The 25,493-nt window shown below is 39.6% G+C and overlaps 1 protein-coding gene across 3 annotated transcripts in view; it reads right to left on the minus strand.

Moving 5' to 3' along the window:
• Positions 1-25,451, minus strand: part of AREL1 (apoptosis resistant E3 ubiquitin protein ligase 1) — a 41,829-nt gene extending 16,378 nt beyond the window's left edge. For 2 of the 3 annotated variants that reach the window (XM_036262843.1, XM_036262861.1), the window contains exons 1-5: positions 25,295-25,451; positions 10,723-11,039; positions 5,035-5,095; positions 3,901-4,127; positions 2,746-2,983 (exon numbers count right to left, since the gene is read on the minus strand). In XM_036262843.1, the coding sequence (XP_036118736.1) occupies positions 2,746-2,983; positions 3,901-4,127; positions 5,035-5,050 (481 nt within the window). In that variant the 5' untranslated portion in view covers positions 5,051-5,095; positions 10,723-11,039; positions 25,295-25,451. The remainder of the gene's footprint in view (positions 1-2,745; positions 2,984-3,900; positions 4,128-5,034; positions 5,096-10,722; positions 11,040-25,294) is intronic. The other variant, XM_036262852.1, reaches the window with a different exon arrangement.
• Between the last annotated feature and the right edge of the window lie 42 nt (positions 25,452-25,493).

The following is a 25,493-nucleotide window of genomic DNA, read 5'->3' on the forward strand; positions in this document are numbered from 1 at the left end:
GGGAAGAGTCAGTTTACCCAATTTCAAGATGTAGTATTTGGTTACAGTATCAAGACTATGGTACTGGTGGAGGGATAGACACATTGATCAATGGAATAAAACAGAGACCCAGAAATAGACCCCTGCAAAATATGCCCAACTCATTCCTGTGAAAGGTGCAAAAGCAATGTAAACAGCAAAGATAGCCTTGTCAACAAATGGTGCTGAAGCAACTGAACAGCTATATGCAAAAAAAAAAAAAAAAGAACTTTGACTCAAGTGTCATATATAAAAATGAACTAAAAACAGATCATAACCTTAAATATAAAATGTAAAAGTATGTAACCTTTAAAAAATAGAAGAAAATCGTCAGGATTTAGGACTAGTCAAAGAATTCTCAGACACTAAAAGTATGATCTATAAAAGGAAACAATGATAAAATTGACATCATCAAAATGAAAAACTTTTGCACTGTGAAAGACCCTGTTATGGGGATAAAAAGAAAAGCTAAAGATTGAGAGAAAATATTTGCAAACCACACTAGCTAACAAAGGACTAGTATGAAGAATATATAAAGAACTCTCAAACTCAATAGTAAAACAACAACAAAATCTAATTAGAAAATGGGCAACAGACATGAAAAGACATTTCACTAGAGGATACAAAGATGGCAAATAAGCACATGAAAAGATGTTCAATGTCGTTAACCATCAGGGAAGTGCAAATGAAAATCACCACACGCTTACCAGAATGGCTAAAATGAAAACTAGTGATAATATCACATGTTGCCGAGGATATGAAGAAACTGGATTATTCATACATTGCTGGTGGGAATGTAAAATGCTGGAAAAGAGTTCAGCAGTTTCTTAGAAATATTACGCATGCAGCTATGATATGACCCAGCAATTGCATTTCTGGGCATTTATATCAAATAAATGAATTTATGGGCACATGAAAACCTATACATGAATGTTCATAGCTTTATTCATAATGGCCAAAAACTAAAGAAAACCTAAGAGTCCTTCAACTGGTGAGTGGTTAAACTATGGTATATTCACAACATGGAATTACTACTCAGCAATAAAAAGGAACCAACTACTGATACACTCAACAACCTGGATGAATCTCCAGAGAATTCTGCTCAGTGAAAAAAAGTTATGTAACCAAAAAGCTATATACTGTATGATTCCATTTATATAACATTCTTGAAATGACAACATTTGCAAAAATGGAGAACATCTTAGTGACTGCCAGGTGTTAAGAAAGAGGTGGGATGGAGAAGAGGAATGGGCGTGGCTATATAAAGGCAACACGAAGGATCTTTATGGTGATGGAAATGTTGTCTCTTGACTATATCAATGTCAATAACTTGGCTGTGATATTGTATTATATTTGTAAGATGCTGCCATTGAGGGAAACTGGGTCAAGGGTACAACAGATCTCTTGGTATTATTTCTTACAACTGCCCTAGGAATCTACAACTATCTCAAAATAAAGCATTTACTGTTTAAAAAATAAAAGGACTAGTACATATTAAAAGGCTAGGAAGTGTTCTCCATTGGTGGCAAGGAGGTGGGTGATGATAACTCATGCGGACAGGAGTCTGCGAGAGAGGCACTGAAACAAAGAACAGGATACACAGAGAGGGAGATGGCTTGAGAGCCACTTTGTCCAGAGCTTTCCTGTTTTAAGAGAAAGGAAACTGAGGACTAGTCAAGCAAAGACACACAAATCTTCTTAAGACCGTTCTCATTATGGTTTGACCTCAACGTTCCCATGGTCCTATCATTTCTGTAGATATCAAAATGAAGCCAAGGTAAGACACACAGGGCAGACAGGATCTCAACACACTAAACAGATATGCTGCAGAAGCAGGAGTCAGAGATTATAGTTTTAGGCTTCAAAGTCAGTGAGCATTTATTATCTGGCATAAAGGTCATGAAGGGGGAAACAGTAGAGATAGAGGTCTCGATTCTAGATACCAGAAGCTGGGCAGATACTTTTCAGTAAGAAATAAAAGACACACTGGCAGCAAGAGTGGGATTAGGGTCAAGATGGTTTTACTTGAACGGTTTCAAAAATCAGGATAATTTAACTTTTGTCTATTCTGACACTCTTACTCCTTAAGAACTTACCAGGCTGAAGACCCAGCAATTCCACTCTTAAAAAAATGAAAATGTGTGTCTACACAAAAATGTACACAAATATTCACAGCAGCATTATGCACAATAGCCAAAGGCAACGACCCCCAAATGTACTTCAGCTGATGAACAGATAAACTGTGGCATATCCATACAATGGAATATCATTTGGAAATAAAAAGAAGTGAAGTACTGATTCATGCTAAAGCATGGATACACCTTAAAAGCACTACACTAAATGAAACAGGCCAGTCACCAAAGTCCACACGTTATGATCACACTGATATGAAATATAAACAGCAGAGTAGTAGCCACAATAAGCAAATCCAGAGGCAGAAGATTAGTGGTGGCCTGCAGCTGGGAGTTTGGGGAAAATGGAGAGTGACTGCTAACAGGCAGGATCATGGGGTGATAACAGTGTTCTAAAATTGTATGTGGTGATGGTTGTACAACTCTATGAATTTTAAAAAACATTAAATTGTGTACTTTATATAAATTAATGTATGGCATGTGAATTAAATCTCAATAAAGGTGTATTCAAAAAAAGGTATTATTACAAAGAAAAATAAAAGGGGGGGAAAGGAGGGAGGGAAGGAGAAAAAGAAAGAGACAAAAAATAACGTACCAGGCTGAAAAATCTTGTAGTAGGGACTGTAGGCCACATTTAATCCACCAAGCTTCACTGAGACTTCATAGCGCCCAGCCCTGCGCACAGTGAAGGCCACTTTGACCACGTTGGAACTGGGCTCCTGGAGGACCTCCTGGGTCACTGGGATTTCCACTGCTAGCTCAACATGCGAGATGTGAACTCTCAGCCCCACAGGCCGATGTGCAGGGAAAGGCTGCCCATTCTTATAGAATAACTGCAGTGTGAAGAAAACGGGTGCCCATTAGTGAACAGGGGAAGAAAACCATTAGCCATCTAACTCAAAAGAGTGTGGGGAGAGAGGAGGTAGCTAGTAAAGGCCAGTACCCACCCCCTCCTACAGTCCTGCAGACACAGGGAGAAATGAATTCTCTTAACACTTCAAAGAAAACCATTAAGTCATGAACAAATTCTTAACCTGTTGGAGGACAAGAGTAAGATATGCCATTAAATCAATTTCAACTTGACATTTCTGAACCACAAATCTGTCTCCTCTGTCTTACCAGCTCTTTTTATTATGTTATCACTGCTAATCCAATGGAAAGGTAAGTCCGTGGGTACCACTGACACTGAGTGAACTAAACTACCAGGAAAGGCTAGGGGGGTTCAGGCTCTGAAGCCAAGCATAATGCTGTAGTCAAGTCATCACAGGGGGCAGCAAACTTTTTCTTGGGGCAGAGAGTAAATATTTTGGCTTTACAGGTCATATACAGCTATTCAAGTGAGGTTAACTACTCAAGTGTGAAAGCAACCACAGGCAATATAGGAAGATGAATGGGTGTGGCTGTGTTCCAATAAAACTGTATATACAGAAATAGGAGGTGTGCCTAATTTAACTCTTGGGCCATAGTTTGCCAACCTCTAGATCTACAACAACACTTTATAGTAATATTTTTCTTATTTTGAAGAGGTAACATTAAGTTTATACTTCTTCAAAGCTAAGCACCCATTAAACAAAAATAATTGAGAAATTCATAACTCTTCAGATATTAACAATTCCTAAGTTCTTGGGGGGAATTGAAAAACAAAGAAAAATGTTAACATTCCAGGCCAGCACCATCAGACAGAACTGGGTTCTGGAAAGCAAGTGACTCAGAAACCCCAATGGGTATGGAGACAGAAACATTCCCTTACATGCACTCGGAAGGCCATGCTGTGGCCCACCTCATAGGGGTCCTTCCAATCCCAGGAGACTTTGCAAGACCGGGGATCCAGGTAATTTCCCCGCACGTAGTCATAAATAGTCCGGTCCCCTCGACGCTCACGGTCCTCATTCTGGAGGAAGCTGACTACACGTGCGGCGAGCTCAAAGAGGAACTTAATTGTGAAGAAGAAAGCAACCACAGACACTGTGATTCCACCTATGTGAAAAAGAGCACACACAGACACCTGCCAGTTACACATTACAGCTTCTCATTATGGAACAGGCTAGCCATCTCTCAAAAATTAAAGTCAGGAAGAGACGGTCAGACTTCCAAAGATACACTGTACTGAGTGTACCTCTGGATAAAGAGAGGAATTTATATGCCAGAACTCAGAAACAACAGTCCTCAAGCCAAGTGCCACCCAGTGCCTGTTTTTGAAAATAAAGTATTATTGGAATGAAGCCCCACCCATTTATTTACATATTGTCTAGGGCTGCTCTTGCCTTACACTAATAGAGTTTGGTAGTTGTGACAGACACTGTATAGGCTGGGAAGCTGAAAATATTTACTCTTTACCCCTTTATAGAAAAAATGTATCAATCCTTGTTCTATACCAAGGACCAAATATCATGCCCACCCCACCTCACCCCCAACTTCCTATAGGTACTGGGCTCTCACAGTAGTAAAAAGAATATGCATTTTATTCCTGCCATTTGGAATCTTTCCTCTCCCTTATCCACTTGGCAGAAGCCCTCTCCAACCCCAACTAGAGTTTGGGGTTCCCTCTTTTGGGCTCCCTCAAACTCCTTACATTCATCTGTTATAACTTTTCTCCCCCTTTACCATCTATCTCCTCGTTCATGGTATGCACTTCTTGAAGGCAGATTTTTGCCCTATCTGACTTTGACTCGGCAGGAAACAGTGTCTGGCACTGACTATAATTAGTCAATAAATATTTCCCAAATGAATGAATTCCACTGCCAACTCTGTGAAGGTACTTTCCAGCATGACTGGAAATATGTCCAAGTCTACTTTCAAGGGGAAAGAGAACAGACAGGGAGGCAAAAAGGATGTAAGCATCCCCAACAAAAAGATAATAAAGAGAGCTCTTTCCATAACATACCAATAACGTAAAACATCAGGTCCCTTCAGTGCCGACAGAGAGCCGAGGATCACAGCTGCAGCTACAAAAGAAAACTTGTTTAGTTTTTTTCTCCAAGTTTTTCGTACAGCCATTTCAACTTGACAGGTGCCCTAAGACATATTTCAGACAAACAGACTGCATCACTCCCCCTAAAGACTTCTAATCCACCGACCACCCTAGGAATACCACAAACAGCCATTTGCTTTATTGCTAATTACAAAATGCAATAGCATGACTTTCATCTTCTTAGATCTAAAGCCCCAAGATAGTTTCCCTCCCCAAAGCAAATTGGTGCTAATTAACACAAGCAAAGAGTATAATGGAGTCACTGTCCTCTTACATTTGCCTTCTGGAAGTAATTCATCTAAGTAGAAATAGTTATATAAAAATGTAGATTTTTTAAAAGCCAAGTATTATTATCAACATGCTGGCATTACATAATTAAAATAAACTCTGGGTCATTCCAATAACAAGCAGTGGGCATGTAAGAGAAGACATTTTTGTTGTTACCAATCAGATAAACTAATGGGCCCAGTGGAAGATGAGCTCAGCAGGAAGGCCAAGGAGAGGAACAAAAGGAGGAGACGGTACTTCTCATCCTAAGTGATGCTTGCCAAGGTCACAACAATTCAAACAAAGGCTAGAGTTTGAGGGCAAACTTTCACTGTTATTAAACTTGTTTCCAGAATAAGACTTCAATAGTCATTACTCATTTGAACCACCCAAGGTACTGCCAAGAAAAAATGCAATATACACTGACATTCGTATCTTATCACCGAGTTTTGACCTTAGTATGAACTATATATGCTGTCTATTCTACAATGCACTGAATTCACTCATTCTTTTAGGGTCAATATATATTATGGTTATCTATATTATCTCAACCCAAAACCTTTTATCAGCACTAGAATGTTACTTAGAGACAAGACAGCTGAGCCCTGGCCAGTTTGGCTCAGCGGTTAGAGTGTCGGCCCGCGGACCAGAGGGACCCAGGTTTGGTTCCTGCGGAGGGTATGTAACTTCGGTTGCAGTTTGTCCCCGGCCCCAGTTGGGGTCTTGTGGGTGGCAACCAGTCAATGTGTCTCTCTCACATCGATGTTTCTCTCTCTCTCCCTCCAGTTCTATCTGAAGATGAACGCAAAATGTCCTCAGGTGAGGATAAAAAAAAAAAAAAGACAGCTGAAAATTTATAGGTTTGTATTTGGGAGGAACGAAAGCAACTTTTTTTTTTTAAGGGTACACTTTTATATCCTATTGTGTGAAAAAAATTTAAGAGGGTAACAGAAAATAGCAGTAGTTCCTCTGATAACAATATATCCAGTGGAATTCACAAGATTGGAGGAATGGCCATGTCAAGATTTATAGAAATCAGGAAAGAAATCCACACAGACAACATTAGCATTGCCAATACACATGGATTAAGCTGCTCCCAAAAGTGTCTATTATAGACAATATACAGACCCAAAATTTGGGATCACAATTATTGAGCCTCCTTCCCAAGTATCTAATCTCCTGGGACCCTATGCTGAAAAGTTGCTATCATCTCTCAAAAAAGCATCTGTCTGCACCTTGCAAGATGTGCTAGTTGACTTGGTAGAGCCCAAACTGGCAGTTTAACTGTTTTAGGCACTCCCTCAGTTGCATACCACCCAATCTGATCCTAGATGTGAAACTCCTAGTCCTCAGTGAAGTAGTAACACTCAACAGAAAATGAAGTATATGTGGCTTATGTTACAGGACTTATGGTCTCAAGTCTCTTGCTTCTTGATGGAATAAGAGCAATGCCAAATTTATGGCACACATCAAAAAAGCTGGGAAATTCCTATGTACTCTCTCTGACAACAACCTTTTTGGAAAGAGGCAGCCTGGAGACCAGTTCTAGGGCTGTAACTGTGTAACCTGTCTAGGATTCATTACTGTATAAGGAGTTGGGATTTAATCACTTCTATGGCACCATCTCCTTTAATGTGATAGGACTTCAATATAACTCCCCATAGCCATCAAGACTCTAAAATCAAATATAGTATAGTGCAGAGGATGAAGGCTTGGACTCTAGAACTAGACTACCTGGGTCCAAATCTATTCTCTGCCATTGACAGTGTGACCCTGGACAAGTTATTTAATCGCTCTATAGAGTGCCAGTTTCCTTATCCATCAAATGAAGATAGTATCTGTGTGTACCTCATAGGGATGTTGTGAGGATTAAAAAAATTAACACATGTAAATAGCCTATAATAGTGCCTGGCACACAGTGAGTTCTCAGTTTTAATTATTATTATAATTATTTACAGTAGCAGCAGTATCACTACTCCTTTGCTCTATAGCCAATAGGAAACTCAGGGACCCCGTCTACTGGCCCACACTTTCTTCAATGGAAAATACATCAGAATTAAAAAAGGTATGGCTTCTCTTAGTGTACTTAAAACCTCTACCTACATGGGAGTTCTTTATACTACTCTAATTTTATGTCTGAAAATTCTTACAATAAAATGTTAAAATTCATCCTAAAATGCCCTGGCCAGTGTGGCTCAGTTGGTTGGGCATCGTTACGTGCACTGAAAGGTAACCAGTTTGATTCCTGGTCAGGGCATATGCCAAGGTTGTGGGGCTTGATCCCCCTCTCTCTCTCAAAATAAATAAATAAGTAAATAAATAAATCATCCTAAAATAATCCAGCCAATAAATACAGTATAGAACAGCCACAATCTCAGGCCTCAAGAAGCTGGCAGTAAGGAACTTGACCTTGTTGAATCCTTATCCATTTTTGCCCTTCACTTATTTCTCAACCAAATTATCACCACTGATCTAGACTACCTAGACCTTTCCCAACAGGTCAATTCTACATTTCCATTCCAATTCCCTTTATTATTTAAAACTCAGCATACCAATTACTACATTTTTCCAAACAGCTCTCCTTGAAACCACCTTGTGACTAGCTCTGTCAATTTATTACTCAGTGATTTGACTTTTACAAAATTTCCTACTTCTCTATAATAGCTCTCAAAAACCTCCTCAACAATATTTATCCATCTGCCAATTTTACCTGTGGTCACATTCAGAACGTGCCTTCCTTATTCAGCTTTCCTTTTCTGGTTCTTCCTGAACGCTGTCACAAAGCCTCCCAATCTTTGTCTTTGAGCACAGACAAAGGGTGACCCCCTCAAATCACTTTTATTCCAGATTTACCTCTTCTGTAGGCATTTTCTATCCTCTTACTGACCCTGTCATGCCCTCTCTACCCTGTCTCTACTCCCACCACACCCTATAATATTCTCCTTGCCCTATCAACCAAAACATTTTCTTCATCCTGTGATCTAGCCAATCAGATCTCTTACACTTTTACATAAGCTCTGAAATGGCCCATTCCATGCCTTTGTAAATGTCATTTCCTCTGTCTAGACTGTCTCCCCCCTCAGTCTCTATCCATGAAAAATCTCCTAATCCTAAAGTCTAGGGAAAACCCTATTTCTCCTCCCTGAAATATCCCCTGATCTTCAACTTAAAAACTCATCACCTCTGAATTCCCACACTACTTTGTTTTTATTTACCTTATACCACTTATGTTCTCTTTTGGTCCCTTGTTTATTTTCCATTTCAGAGTGATAAATAACATGAGGCCAAGTGTTAATTCTCCACCACATCCAATATAATTGCATATAGTAGTTGTAATAAATATGAATTAAAGCCCTGGCCGGTTTGGCTCAGTGGTTGGAGCATTGGCCTGCGGTCTGGAGAGACCCGGGTTCGGTTCCCGCTAAGGGCATGTACCTCGGTTGCAGTTTGCCCCCGTCCCTGGTTGGGTCGTGTGGGTGGCAACCACTTGATGTGTCTCTTTCACATTGATGTTTCTCTCTCTGTCTCTTCTTCTCTCTCCCTCCCACTCTATCTGAACAAAAAATGAAAAAATGTTCTCGGGTAAGGATAAAAATAAATAAATAAATAAGAATTAAATATCTGCTGAATGGATAGGATCAAATGTCTGTTGTTTTCTTTGTCCAGAATTTTCCAGATGGGACCTTCGTTTTAGATATAGTTTTTAAGATTTCTCTAATTAGCAGTATATTCACCTGAGCCAGGGGTTATAAGCTCTTCAGACCAAAAGCTGCCAATTTACTTCAGTTCTATAAGTATCAAATACCCATGCCTAGAGTCATGAGTTCTCATGCATGCCACGGTATCCAGTTTTATAGTCTAACTTCCTCATCTTGAGCTTTCCTTTTTCTACAACAGTTTCCACAGTACCCTCCACTTTCTGCTGCTCACATTTCTGCTTCATAAAATCATTTTGGAACTCTTCCTTAGTCTAATTCAAGCAAAAAGAAGCAGTGTGTTAAGCTTCCACCATACTATTTCATGCAAATCAGCTAGACGAATACTTTGTTTTCAAATTCATCTCTTTAGTGTTCTTGCCCTTATACGATTCAGCAAACTGTGACACCCTAAGCTGGCAGAATAATAGCAGTATATAATTACTTACATATTACTATTAGTGATTACATACTACTATGTACATATGTAAGTTATTACATATATTAGTAGTATGTAATAACTAATAACTTACAACCCCCTTATTGATCTACTTACCATAAGCAAACACTGTACTAAGTGTTTTACATGTTAGCTGAAGTAATTGTCACCATAACACCTTAATAAAATAAGTGTTATTATTATTCTCACGTTAAAAAAAAAAAAAAAAGGTTGGCTTAGAAAAGTTAACTTGCTGAACTTCTCCCAGCTTGTTAAGTGACAGAGCTAAGACTCAAACCCAGGTCTAACTCTGAATTCCAATGTTCTTAACCTCATACTACACTAAATAATAAAAAAGAATGGAGTCACAGGATAGCAAAATATGTGGGAAAAAATTTAAGAAAACAGGTAAAAACAAAAAAACAAGTACAAGAAACATTACCCATTCTTACTGTGAGAATCTCACCATGAGCCTAAAATTAGAAAGATAAATGCGTACAGCCCCTTTTTAAATCTTTTGAAATAAAAATAAAGCATGACACAGGAAAATGGAATGCAGTACCAATTACCTAATGCACTAATATCACTTGCTTACAAAAAGATCCCAGGCAAGTTGCTTAACACCATAGCACTTTGGCTCACATTACCTACAAAAGCAGGGGAGGGGAACAATACTTAAAAATACCTGTCTCAAGGGAATGTCAGAAAGCTGATTGATATACATATTCTAAAACTCTTTTTTGTAGTACAAAGATTTATAATTACACCTGGCCGATATGGCTCAGTTGGTTGAGCTTCCTCCCATGCACCAAGAGATAGCCGGTTCCATTCCTAGTCAAGTCACTTGCCTGGGTTTCCGGCTCAATCCCCACTAGGGGTGGTACAGGAGCCAGCCAATCAATGTTTCTCTCCTCTCCCTTCCTCTTTCTCTAAAATAATCAATAAAAACATATTTTTAAAAAGATTTATAATTACACCAAATACATTTTAGCCCTAACATTGAAGATCAGTTCTGAACAGTCATTTTCCAGAAATGGAGAATTGATTCTTTACTCAGAGATGCCCTGTTGGGAGCAAAGTCAATTCTAATTGCCACTGTGCACTTCAATACCTTTTCCTTGTTGAAAAGGAACCAGTCACTGAGTCCATGTTCTACATCTCAGTAACAAGTGAAACTTAACTAGACTATTATTGCCTTACCTTTAAACGAGGGCCCATGTTCTAGGAACCAAGTGGAGCACTCCTATTCACCAAAGCAGGAAACTTGGCCCTTTTACCATGTCTTCAATTTCCACACGAGAGAAAACAGCCGCAAGGTGAACGAAAAATGTCTGTCCATCAGACCTTCATTGAGGGTGTGTCAAAGAAGCAGACGACTAATGTTTCTGGAACGAACTCGATGACTTCCAGAGTGGAAAAATATAACCCCAAAATATATCATCCCTGGGCTTCTCTCTAGTGCAAGGCACAATCAACTGCCAAAGGATTCATCTGTTCTGCTGTGTCAGGATCCTATCCTACAAAGAAAAAAGGATTGGTGGAATAGGTTTTCATTTGTGAAAAAGAATCCCCAGAAAACAAAAAAGAGGCAGTAGAAACCCTGGGACACTAAAAATAACCAAGCGCAGGTAAACTGTGACCAAGTTTTTCCCAATTAAAATTCCACAAGAGTCCAGCCGGTGTGGCTCAGTGGTTGAGCATCAACCCATGCACCAAGAGGTCACCAGTTCCATTCCCAGTCAGGACACATGCCCAGGTTGTGGGCCCAGTCTCCAGTGGGGGGGCATGCAGGAGGCGGCCAGTCGATGTTCTCTCTCACGTATGTTTCTCTCTCTCTCCCTCTCCCTTCCTCTCTCTGTAAAATCAATGAAGAAAAAAAAAATTAATTAATTAATTAAAATTACACAAGAAAAGTGAAGTGGCAGTCTCACTGCCTTAAGTGTGTCACTCTCAGAATGAAGCTTTCCAGCACTTCAGTTGGTTCCAACCCTTCAGTAGAAGCAAACTAGAGCACAGATTTAGAGTGAGCCTCACATAGCAACATGCCCAGTTTCAGTCTCATGGGGCTGGAGCACAAGGTCTGGCAACAAGGTGAAGAGAAATGAGACCAGGGGCCAGGCAGGGCCAAGGTTACAGAGGGCCTCCCATGCATTTCCAAGACTTAGTTAAACAGTGTTGATCTTATCTTTCAAACAGTAAAATCTGTGAACTTTCAAGATCAAGTTATGAGTAGTGAAGTAACTCTGTCATTCAAAGATATTCATGAACTAATGTAGCAGAAAGGAGGTATGGCGAGGCATATACAAATAGTCACCATAAAACAAATGAGAAAAGGCTACTGATCACTAAGAGAAAAGAGATAGTCTCTTTCTACATGGCAGGAACTGTTCTCAGTGCTTCGTATGTATTAACTCACAACCCCAAGACAGACATATAATTATCCTTATTTTACAGATGAGGAAACTGGAGCACTTTCTCAAGATTCTGCACAAATAAGTAGTTAAGTGAGTCAAACCCAGACAACCAGCATCCAGAATCCATCCTGTTTATGACTACTCTACTGCCTCTCTACAATGGGAAACCAAGAAAGAAAACGCAAAATGCTAATAAGAGCACAGGACAGAATGAGTGAAGGCCAGCAGATCAAACAAGTTGGCCAACTTTTATAATTAAAGATAAATAAGTATATGTATTTATTTTAAAATATGGTGATAGAATTGCCAAGTACATGAGCCAAAACCTGGGTCAACTAGCAACTGGAACCAGTTTAAAGAATCTGCAAACAAGAGATGAGTTACATAAACTATAAGAGATCCATTAGAATGCTATATAAGCATTTTTAAATATGACACTTTTAAAGAATAACAACACAAGGAATCTCTCACAAATATAATGGTAATTGAAAAAGCAAGCAAAAAATTATTTACATAGCATCAGCCCATTTTAAAAAATATTACATTAGCCCTGGCTGGTTTGGCTTAGTGGTTGGAGTGTTGGCCCACAGACCAAAGAGTCAAGGATTAGATTCCCAGCCAAGGGCATGTACCTGAGTTGCAGGTTCATCCCCAGCCCCAGTTGGGGTTGTGCAGAGGCAACTGATTGATGTGTCTCTCTCACATCGATGTTTCTCTCTTTCTCTCTCTCCCTCCCTCCCTTCTACTCTATCAAACAAATCAATAGAAAAATATCCTCAGGTGAGGATTAACAAAAATAAATAAAGAAACAAATAAATATTACATTTCATAAAGAGGATTGGAAGGAACACCACAAAAATGTCAACAGTGGTCATTTTGACGCATGGAATTATAAATAACTTTTATATGCTACCTCTACATTTAGTATTCTCCAAAGTCTTAATGATGTAAGAACATATTTAAAAGTTTCTTATTCTAGAGAATAAATACTTCTGTTTCAAAAAAAGGAAAGAACAGGTAAGCTGCCCTTTTTTCAAATAATACAGTTTAAAAATTAGCTCAAGATAACAGAATGTACTAAACTTTTATTTCTGTTCATTGTGGGTTTAGTGGGCCTCCAATCCTGTGATCAGCTATTTGATTATTAAATCAAGTAACTCCTAATTCTATCATCTCCCTTTTTTAAAATCCTCATTCAAAGATATTTTTCCACTGATTTTCAGATAGAGTAGGAGGGAGGGAGAGAGAGAGAGAAACATTAATGTGAGAGAGACACACCAATTGGTTGCCTCCCACAGGACTCCAACCAGAGCTGGAGATGAACCACAACCAAGGTATGTGCCCTTGACCAGAATCAAACCCAAAACTCTGGTCTGTGAGGTGTTGCTCTAACCACTGAGCAAAACCAGCCAGGGCACTCCTACTTCTATCATCTTTACTGTACCCCACCATGAACTACCATGTTTACCACCTCCACCCCTCCACTTGCTGCCCCCAATGTTTCAGAATCTGTAAAGAGCTTCAAGACTCAACTCAAGCACCACTTCCTTTCCTAGTCCAACTCCCAGGCCCCTCTGAAGGCTCCCCCTACCATGCCAAGCATAACTAACCACTTCATTCTTTGTGATACTCCTATGCTGAAGATATTTCTATTACAGTATTTCTAAGTCTATATTATAAGTATGTGTTTAATACAGTAGTCTCTCCTAATGGATTGTGGGCTTTCTGAGGAAATACCCTAGATTTTACTCATCTTTGCCTCCCAGTGGCTAGTATGATGTCCAGAGTCTGCTTCAGAGCCTATACTTTTGCAAGTTTCCCAGGTGATTCCTATGCGTATTAAAAATTGAGAAACATGGTCTAGGCTCTAGAGCAGTCAGTCTGAGAAGGAAGCCAATATTCTGCATCTCTAACAGGCTCATAGGTAATGCTGATGATGCTGATCTGCAGATCAAGCTTTGAAGAACAAGGGGTCTAGTGCAGAAGTTGGAAAACTACTACAGCCTCCAGGCCAAATTCTGACAGCTGCCTATTTTTGTAAAGAAAAGAAAAAAGTTTGTATAAAAAGAATGAACACAGCCAAGTTCATTCGTTTACATATGGTCTATGACTGCTTTTGCACTACAACAGCAGAGTTGAGTAGTTGCAGCAGAGACGAATGGCCTACAAAGTTTTCCTATCTGACTCTACAAAAAAAGTTTACCAACCTCTGGTGTAGAGGTCTTGTTAAAGCTCTATAACTACCTTGTATAAATGAACTCATTTTTATAAATCAAAAAAGCATAAAATCATTTTCTTTCAGTTCTACTATCCCCTCTTAGGAAAAGAACAACATTTTTCAAGTATTTCTCCTGGCTAATTTCAATTGTTATTTAAATATTTTATGCCTCTCACACCCCAAGTAGGAATTTTATATAATCATTTCCCAAAGTTCGTGTTTCATACAAACATGCTTACATTTCACTGAGGCTGTAATTTCCTAAAACCTCAGGAACCAAATACTATATCCAGGTTTCTAAAATTATTATAATATATATCAACCAACTCAGTTTCTACTTTTAAAGTGCTATTCTAAAAAACGGTGTGTGTGGGGGGGGGAACAATGCGAAAGTCCACTTAGATTCTGGTAAATAAAGAGGTAGTGGTAGCATATAGGAGTTCCAAGTATCACCCACTGAGGTCCACAAAAAAGACAGGACAAAAGCAAGACACTAGCTGGTAGTCTCCAGCATTCTCTATACAGAAGCACCAGCCACAAGTCTGGGGAAATCAAATTAAGAAACAAATCATTCATTTAGCAAAAGGCCCATAGGTTAGTGGTCTAACAAGGAAGTTCCAAGAAATAAAGTGAGCCATCAGATACTTTAGATTATTAGTTTACATTTTCCTTTGCTTAATTTTACCCTTGGTTTATTCTCTCTACCCCAAAATCCCACCATAAAAGATTGCCCTCCCCCATCAAGTTTATCCTCTTGAGATATTTATATAGTTGTGTATTCCTGCTATCTTGGTTCAGCCAAGTTATACAGTTTTCATTTATATTCTTTCCTCATCAGTCAGCCCCTCCAGTCTCTTAATCATTCCTGTGGGTCTTCTGTGAACTCTCTCCAGCTAGTCCCCAGTGAACTAGTAATGAGGTGCCTCCAACTGACTGCAGCCTTCCAGGAACAGCCGTGCTGGTCAGAACAGGATGAGCTCACCCTCCTCGGCTCCATGACATAATACTCCTGAGGAGGCAATCCCCAAATCGCAGAAAGCTAGAATGTGCCATAGTAGGCTATAACCCCATTCCATGCTTCTCAGATTTGGGCACTGGGGCATGCCAGAATGTGCCACAAGCCAGAAGATACAGGAAACATGTTCCTGCAGCATCTAGTTACTTGAAAATGAGGTGGGTGAGGAGAAAATGTAGGTTCATGTTTAAAAAAATTCAGATAATAGAATGTAAAATATGCACAAATTTCTAAAGATAAAACATGGATATGTTAACAAGATTCATAAATATTTTGTACTTGAGGCAAAAAGGCTGCTTGCGGCTCTGCTCCCAGCCCCCAAGGGGTCCATACCCATTATCCTCTACCACTAGATACTTGAGCTGGAAAGTCTGGAAAGCACTATAACCCCAACTCAACTTTGGTCTATTACCCTATTACCACCCATCCCATATACTCACATTTTAGAACTATTTTTGTGCTATGTTCCCCCAATGACTAACAACACCTTTTGGTTCTTCCGTATCGTTCGTTCATTTAATATTTCTTGAGCGTTTGCTATATGCCAGACTGTGCTAAAAGCTAAAGTCACAAGGATAAATAAGACAGGGTGGGAAATGGACAATGCAATGTGGCAAGTACCACAAAAGAGGAATAAACAAGTATAGTGGGCAAAGGAAAGAGAGAGGCAACTTTGCCTGAGAGAGTGGGGAGGTCTTCACAGGAAAGACAATATAGCTGTTATTTTAAGAATGAGTAAACATTTGCAAAGCAGAAAAACAGAGAAGACTAGTATCCTAGGCAGAAAAAAACAACCAAAAGTACTGAATCAAGAAAGGGAGTGATGAAAAGCTCAGCACTAGGAATGTACTATGTTTAGAAAGACCACCTGGAGCCAAACTAGTGACTGATTCTAAATATATACAGCATAGTGGTCAAGAGTATGAATCTCACTGAGTAACGAGCTACTTAACTTCTCTCCAGTTACCTCAGATAGAAAATGGAGACCCACTGAGAAGAGGACGAAATTCAGTTTCTTTTGGGAGCAAGACCTGGGGTACAGTGTAAGGGAAAGGAGGACCGCCTGAGACTGGAAACTAGACCCAGGTGTCTTGGCACTACAGGAGTGCCTCGAGAAATATGGCTCTATGTGCAAACCAAGCTGTTGGGTTGCCAGGATATGATGGTGGTTTGTGCCCAGGTCACGGGAGCCCAATCCACAATAAATAAGATGGCACTGAGTATATCTGAGGGACTAACTGGTTTAGTCTTTTATGTGTGGCATTTTTTTCACTTGGCATAATGTATTTTAGATCCATACATGTTGTTACATGTATCAGTAGTTCATTTCTCTTTATTGTTGTGTAGTAATCCAGTACATGGACATAACAACAATTTGTTTATTCATGCATCAGCTGAAGAACATTTGGGTTCCATGCAGGTTGGGGCTATTATGGATAAAGCCTCTACGAATATTCAAGTATAAGTCTCTGTGCGAATCCATGTTTTCATTTCTTTGACTAAATAACAAGAGTGAGATTGCTGGGTCACATGTAAGTATATACTATTTAACTTACAAGAAACTGCCTAGCTCTTTTCCCCAGTGGCTGTACCACCTTGTATTTGCACCAGCAATGTATGAGTCCCAGTTACCAACATCCACCAACAATAGTATTGTCAATCTTGTAAATTTTACCTATTCTAACAGGTGTGAAGTGGTATCTCATTGTGGTTTCAATTTGCATTTCCCTAAGGACTAACGATATTGAGTATCTTTTCATGTGTTTTTTGGCTGTGAGACTTCTTTGGTATTCAAATCTTTAGCCATTTTCAAAACTTGAGCTGTCTTCCTACTATTGAGTCCTAAGACTTCTTTATATATCCTGAATACAAGTTCTTTATTATATGTTTGGCAAATATATCCTGTGGCTTGCTTTTTCATTTTTCTTAACAGTGTTGTTTAAAAAGAGTAAAAGTTGCCCAGGTCGGTTTGACTCAGTGGTTAGAGTGTTGGCCTGCGGACCAAAGAGACCCAGGTTTAGTTCCCACTAAGGGCATGTACCTTGGCTGCAGTTTGTCCCTGGCCCCGGTTGGGGTCGTGTGGGTGGCAACCACTCGATGTGTCTCTCTTGTATCAATGTTTCTCTCTCTCTCTTCCCCCCTCTCCCTCTCGCTCTATCTGAAGATAAATGTCCTCAGGTGAGGATAAAAAATAAAATAAAAAGAGTAAAAGTTTATGCTGGTTTGGCTCAGCGGTTAGAGTGTCAGCCCCTCCAGACCCAAGGGTCTGGGGTTCAATTTCAGTCAAGGGCATGTACCTGGGTTGCAGATTTGATCCCCCACCCCTGTAATGGAGGAGGCAACCAGTCGATGTGTCTCTCTCACATCGATGTTTTTCTCTCTCTCTCCCCCTGCCTTCTTCCCTCCCTTCCACTCTTTCTAAAAATCAATGGGAAAATATCCTTGAGTAAGGAGTAAGGATTAACCAAAATAAATAAGCAAATAAATAAATAATAAAAAGAATAAAAGTTTTTGCCCAGCTGGTGTGGCTCAGAGGTTGAGCGTCGACCCTTGCATCAAGAGGCCGCCTGTTTGATTCCTGGTCAGAGCACATGCTCAGATTGTGGGCCTCATCCGCAGTGGGGGCATGGAGGAGGCGGCCAATTGATGTTCTCTGTCACTGATGTTTCTATCTCCCTCTCCCTTCTTCTCTCTCTCTCTCTAACATCAAAAAAGAAAAAAAATTTAACTTTTTAATTTACTGAAATCCCACTTATCAATTTTTTTTGTTTTATAGCTTATGTATTTTATGTCCTATTCTTTAAAAAATCTTTGCTTAACTCAAGGTCACAAAGATTTTCTTCTGCTTTCTCTAGAAATTTTATCTAAAATTTTCACAATAGAAAATCTCTTCTCAAAAATTTTAACAAGAGTTTTAAAACTCCTGCATTCCATTTATCTCATAATTAGTTACTCAGGTTTATTAACTCTGTTTCCTTCAAATTCAACTTCCACATTACTAAGCACTATTTAAGTCTATTTCATAATTTGGAAAGATTCTTTTAACAGATTCAATCTAATAAATGGTATTACTAAATTTAGCCAAGGTTTTAATCCCTCAGTTATCTTCAAACTGGCTTAAAACCTCCAGACCCCTGATGCTAGTTCTTAAAACAACAACCAAACTCCAAACCCAGACATGCACCTTCAAATTAAGCCAGGGACAATGAACTACTTATCCTTTTGGTTTTAAAGAGAAGCTTTTATAAGATCATTCTCACCAATTGAATCATTTTTAACCTGGAAGGAAGCTGGAATAAGTTATGATTCACTGGTTAAAAGAAAATGTAGGCTTTAAAGGTTAAGTTCACCAAGATAATAGTATATTTTTAGACAAAATGAAATGTAGAGTACATGTGAAAGCATAGTTTAGATTCAACTGCACCCCTGGAATAGAGTTTGCCATTCTTAGCAGTTTAGAGAAAGTAGAAAAAGGGATTCAAAGCTAATATGAGTAAAACAGGGAGAAGTGACAACTTAATCACTGCTCATTTTGTAACCTCATGAGATATCTGGAGAAAACCAAAATAGAAAACTGGCTTATCTATGCCCCCATCACAGTCATTAGTCTAAATCAAGAAAATAGCAGTTTCTATTTACAACTCCCTCCTATTCTAATGTTTTTGTCTATTTACCAAACTGACTCTGCCATGCCTGATCCACAGAATTAGGACAGGCCCCTGTGGTCCCATACCATGGCAGCTTTTATGCTTAAGTGACCCTGGGCCACTGAGTCTTGGCTGTAACAGAAAAAATTTTTAACTAATTCTCTGAATCTGACAAGCCGTCTCCCTCAATAAGTCTAGGAAGTTGTTATTTCATTAACTGTGCATGAAGTGGCAGGCAAACAGCCAGATCTACAGCCCAGGGAGGTGGAAGTGGAATTGTCACACATATACTTAAAAGCTAACAAAATTTCTACCTCTACCACCACCCATTACTTTCAACTCTACTCTTATTTTTAAGGAAAAGAAATCATTTATATAATCAGAAGGAAGAGCAACCTTAAAAGATCGCTCAATTTAAAGAAGAAATTAAACACTTTAAGGTATTCAAAACAAAACTTCTGTTGACCTAATAATCAATGTTACCAAACAAGAATGTGTTCATTTCTCCAAATGTGTATTAAGAACTATATGCCAAACAATATGTTGACCATGAGGGTTCCAAAATGAGTAAGCTAGTCCCTGACCCCGTAGAAACATACAGGTTAGTATAGCAGACAAGAAAATAACATGATAGCGCCATGCAGTAAAATCTATGAGGTAAGCACACAGTGCTAGTGGAGCCCCTCAATCACAATCAGCTCTTAGCTTCTCAGAAAACTTCACACCACCCTCCAGGGAGCAAAGCCAACTCTTTCACTGACTTAACAGTGCTTTGGAAATCAAGAGGTGCAAAATACTACCTATGCAATACTACCTAGTATTGTTTATTCTCATGGTTAATGACTTTCTCCCTCTTCAGCACTGGTCAGAAGAGATTACTGGACAACATACATGGCACAGAAATAACTCATTAGAAATCTCAACATATTTATCAAAATTACACATGGTTTAAATGCAATCTGGTATCCTGGATTTGGATCCTGGAAGAGAAAAATGATATTAGTGGAAAATCCAAAAAAAATCTGTAGTTCAGTTAATAGTATTGTACCAATGTTACTTTCTTAGATGTGACAAATGTACCACGGTTATGTAAGACATTAACAATAGGGGAAGCTGGGTGAAAGGTATACAGGAACACTGTACTATCTTTGCAACTTTTCTATAAATCTAAAATTACTCCAAAATAAAATCTGCTTTAAAAAATTACATATGGTTCCCCACTTTATATTCTCACTCCCCTTTAGGATTCTGATCATGCATTCCTAGTCGGTGCCCCAATTCAGATAATGCTTGATTGAATTTTTTTTCGAATCCTTGTCAGTTCCTTTCTATAAACCATTTTATGCAGCCTGGCTGGGTTTTCTTCTTCAGCAAGACATGAAAAGCTTTACCACAATTGGGAGGTTTTAACTGTTTTCTCTAATAGCTTCACCACATATACCAGGGTACCTTGAAATTGAACTTTCCTAAGTGGACAAGATAGGGGTTAAAATAACCTGAGATGGTCCTGGCCGGTTTGGCTCAGCGGTTAGAGCATCAACTCACGAACCAAAGAGTCACGGGTTCAAATATGATCAAGGGCATGTGGCTTGGTTGCAGTTCAGTACTGGCCCTGGCCGAGGTCATGCAGGAGCAAGCAATAGATCTCTCTCTCTCTCTTTTTTCTCTCTCTTACTCCCTCCCTCCCTCCCTCCCTCACACTCTGTCTGAAGATAAATGGAAAAATATCCTCAGGTGAAGATTTAAAAAATAGTAATAATAATAACCTGGGCTGGATCTCTGGATAAAAGCAAGGCTAATGAAAATGTATGTTATAGATTATTAGATTACCTTTACCTTATCTCTGGCCTTTAAAAGGATAATGAATAGAAAATACAGTAAACAAATGCTGACCATTAACATCTCAACACCAACAAACAAACTGCACAAAAATGAATGCCTCTGCTACAAGTTCTGAAAAACATGGTGCACATTCCTCAACTACTCAAGGTAACAAAAAATCCGTATTAAAATCATATGGTACTGTTCAATTCAAGCTAAGTGACAAAACATATCTACCATGACTGTTTGCTTTCTAGTAAGTAAATAAATGCTCTTTTCTCTCCATTAAACCATAATTTGCAGAACAGGCTTTGAAAGTCCCACCAGGAAAACATCATGGTGATATAACAGCACATCAAGGCCTCAGGCATGTGTGTGCCCAAAGTGTGTGGGCATACACACACACACACACACACACACTACACAAAATACAGTAAGGTTAAACAACCGCAAGTTTGAAAACAACTATATAAAAGATTATCAGTGAAGGCTAAACATTCATAAACCCTTCAAAGAAAAATAAGCTAAAGAAAGATAACTGAAATTTAAACCTTAGCTATTTAATGGCTAAAGTCATTTAGAAGGTAAAATGATATAGTACTAGAATCCATTAAGGTCACACAATTTGATCTGTTACATGGTATGTCATAATAGTAAGTAAATATTATAACAGTACTCTGACCTGGATCACTTCCAGAAAGATTAACAGGTAGAATAAATCCTTTGAAATATTTTAATTCGCATACCTCTGTCAACTACCTACCATAATTTATCTGTTCACAAATTTTTCTCCAATACAGGCCTAAGCTATTAAAGAGTAACTAGCACATTTCCTGGGGCAGAACAAGCCCTCAATAAATGCCTTCTGAAAAAATGAATATTCAACAGTGATGTACCTCTGAGGCAACCTTACAAACCAATTCAAAATCAACACCTTGGGAGCACAGCAGGCTGATATCATGCTACCACATTTAGGAGGCAGTCAAGGTAACTAGAAAATAATTAAGTGAAACTAATATTTGTTGAGGAAAAAAAACCTCAGGTCACATGAGATAAAAATAACTTTAAAAACAATAACTTGAAAATGAAGACATATCTGTGAATTAATTTCTCCCCCTTGATGCCCACAAAAATGAATCTACCTTTAACTTTATTTTATTTTTTTGGTTCAGATACAGTGGGAGGGAGAAAGAATAAGAGAGAGAGAGGGAGAAACATCGACATGAAAGGGACACATCGAGTGGCTGCCACCCGCATGACCCAACCAGGGCCAGGGACAAACTGCAACCAAGGCATGCACCCTTAGCGGGAACTGAACCCGGGTCTCTCTGGACCGCAGGCTGACGCTCTAACCACTGAGCCAAACCGGCTAGGGGTACCTTTAACTTTCTAACACTGAATTACAAGATGTTCCTTACGGAACCTTTCACCATCTATAATTTTATAAATAAATGTGTTATTAACTTAAATGAATAAGTTAGACCAATTAGCAAATGGGATGAAGTTGAAGCCCAGTAATGAGTTTAAACTGTGGAATGAATGCCTTAAGCAACTTTTTTTCTCTTCAAGACTGCAAAAAATACAAAATGACTTCCTTAACTGCTGAGAAGGGCTAAATTCATTTATTTTTCACAGTTATGCAATAAAAAATAATTACTTTCTGCCCTGGCCGGCATAGGTCAGTGGTTAGAGCATTGGCCTGCACATCCAAGGGTCTGTGAGTTTGATTCCCGGTCAATGGCACCTACCTGGGTTGCAGAATCAATCCCCAGCCCCAGTCAGGGCGTGTGCAGGAGGCAACCAATCATGTGTCCCTCTCACATCTCACAGCCCTCCTACCCCCCACCCCCACTCCACTCTCTCCAAAAACTCAATGGCAATCCTCTGGTGAGGATTAACAAACAAACCAAAAAAAGTAATTACCTTCTGCTCCCACCCAACACAAAGCAACACCATCTCTCTTCCCTCTCTCATCACCATCAAAACATGCTCTAGAGCAGTGGTTCTCAACCTTCCTAATGCTGCCGTGACCCTTTAATACAGTTCCTCATGTTGTGGTGACCCCCAACCATAAAATTATTTTCCTTGCTACTTCATAACTGTAATTTTGCTACTGTTATGTCCTAGGCAACCCCTGTGAAAGGGTCCTTTGACCCCCCTAAAGTTGTTGCGACCCACAGGTTGAGAACTGCTGCTCTAGAGCATCTGAGTACTTTAATCTTAGACCATAAGAATCTCAGATTGCAATAAAGGTACAATGCAAGAAAAACCTATTTCTCTAAGTATGTTCTCATCCCCCATGGTGTTCCTATACTAATTTAGCTCCCTATCAAGAAAATCAGAAAATTCTCAGAATTGTTCATGTATTCCAAAATTCAGAGTACACATTATCAGGACAGTGTTTTTCAATGCCCGAATTTAAGTGTAAATTACTACTTAATTATGTGCAATTTTCTCTCTAAATCTATATATACTAATCAGTCTCCAGATGTTTAAAAAAATAAACTGATCATGTTTACTTAAAAAGCTTATTGCCTAATAATCAAGAAGTTTTAATGTATCAAAAAAGTGGTCACTGCCCTGGCCGGTTTGGCTCAGCGGTTAGAGCATCGGCCTGCGGTCTGGAGAGACCCGGGTTCGGTTCCCGCTAAGGGCGCGTACCTCGGTTGCAGTTTGTCTCCGGCCCTGGTCGGTTGTGCGGGTGGCAGCCACTCGATGTGTCCCTTTCACGTCGATGTTTCTCTCTCTCTCTCTCTCTCTTCCTCTCTCTCCCTCCCACTCTACCTGAACAAAAAATGGAAAAATGTCCTCGGGTGAGGATAAAAAAAAAAAAAAGTGGTCACTGTCAGCTCTACCTATGAATGACAGTTTGGCTGACAAGCTGTTCTGAAAGATTAGGAACTACCAGTGACTGCAGGAGGAGGCACATACAGTATCTTTAGATAGTTCAGTAATAAAACTATTTCAACATCAAAAATTCAGAGCCTACAACATGTGAACTGCAAAGCTATATAAATGTATGCATGTCTAAAAGAAAAAAAGCAGCAGGACGAAAACTGTCTATACTCAAATCACCATGAGAAATCACCCTTCATTTGGGCTTTTTAAGAACTGAAAACTTAATAAGGTTCTTTAGGTTAGCAACACATTCAAGTTCCAAAATAGAGCAACTATATTAAAATACAACTGACATGCCCTGGCTGGTTTTGCTCAGCAGTTAGAGCATCAGCCTGCGGACTGAAGGGACTCGGGTTCAATTCCAGTCAAAGGCATGTGCCTGGGTTGCAGGTTCGATCCCCCTGCGCCAGTTGGGATCGTGTGGGAGACAACTAGTTGATGTTCCCCTCTCACATCGATGTTTCTCTATCTCTCCCCATTCCACCCTCTCTAAAAATCAATAGAAAAAGATCCTCAGATGAGAATTAACAACAAAAAATCTAAACTAAAACAACTGACATAAAATTCCAACACTACCACATATTCTATGTTGGAAGACAAAATGACAATAATAGAAAACACTTTAACAGGGTTTACTTGTGATGGGAGCACAGTTCTAGGGACTTCACATTTTAACTCATTTGGTCCTAATAACATCCCTGTAAGACAGGTACTATTATGATGACTTCCATTTTACAGATGAAGAAACTGAGGCACAGATTAACACACCCAATGTCATACAGCTAGTAAGAAGCAGAGCATGGATTTTAGCCCTATCAGTCAGACTCCAAAGTTCATGTTAACCAATACACTACGTTTCACAGTAAGGGTCATGCAACGGTCCGCTTTTTTTCTTTCTTTTCTTTTTAACCCAAAAACCTTTTTGGATCTTAAACACTAGGATAGCTTTGTGCAATAAGAAAAATACTACAGGCTCTGGATTCAAACAGACTCAAACAAACCCCTGAATAAAGTCTGAACCTCACCTTCCCCGTATGTAAAGTTAGGATATTTAAGTTATTGTGAAGGTCAAAGAATATAATCAAAGTACCAAGTACAGTATACAAAATAGTTCATAGATACCTAGAGGGTCTATGGTTGGACTTCAGAGTCCATGAGTCCCATAAATTGTACGACAAACATTGTATGTGTACCTATTATACAAGAATCGTCCCTGGCTTTCCATAAACTTTCAAGGAGTATGTGATCTCCAAAAGGTTAAGAACCACTGAAGTACATAGTAGGCACTCAAAAAATGAGTTATCTTTCCCTTCTTGTTCTCTAAAACTCTCCCTTTTCCACTAAGGATTACACACCAAGGCTTCACAATAAATGTTCCCTATTTCCCACCATTTTCCTGACTTGATAACTAGTAACACATACAAGATCATACCCCGATTTCCTAGAGATATTCTAAAGAAGTCCCTCAAACGCTGCTTCTTCATCCCTCTCTCCACAGAGAGGAATGCACGGTATTTACTTGGGAAGAATCTTGACAATCGTCCACCCTGCTGCACAAAGCATCACGCCGGCGGGGAGAAACATTTGGCAACCAGAGCCTGAGTTGCACGATAGAGACCTGTGTTTCCCAAAACTACTGGACAACCCAGAATCCCCCCCACGACACACACACCCTGTCCTCCCTCTCTCTGGAACTCTGGTGCAGGAAGGTCCTCTGGGCTCTGCCCCGTGCGGGAGTAGTGGAGGAGAGAGACGTTACCAGAGCTGGAGGGTGCAGCGCGACGACGTCCCAGCTCTGCTGCCCTGACAGGCGGCAGCAACTCCCGGCAGAGGACCGGCCCTCGATCCTCCCCACAAGAGATCCAAGTACAGATCTTCGCCGAGGCTGGGAACCGGCTTCGGGCTTTTCCGTTTTCCAAAGCGGCTTCCGCTTCCGGGCTATCCGTTGCCGGAAGCAG

Source organism: Molossus molossus, unplaced genomic scaffold, assembly GCF_014108415.1.
Source record: "Molossus molossus isolate mMolMol1 unplaced genomic scaffold, mMolMol1.p scaffold_m16_p_1, whole genome shotgun sequence".
In the NCBI taxonomy this organism is placed as follows: domain Eukaryota; kingdom Metazoa; phylum Chordata; class Mammalia; order Chiroptera; family Molossidae; genus Molossus; species Molossus molossus.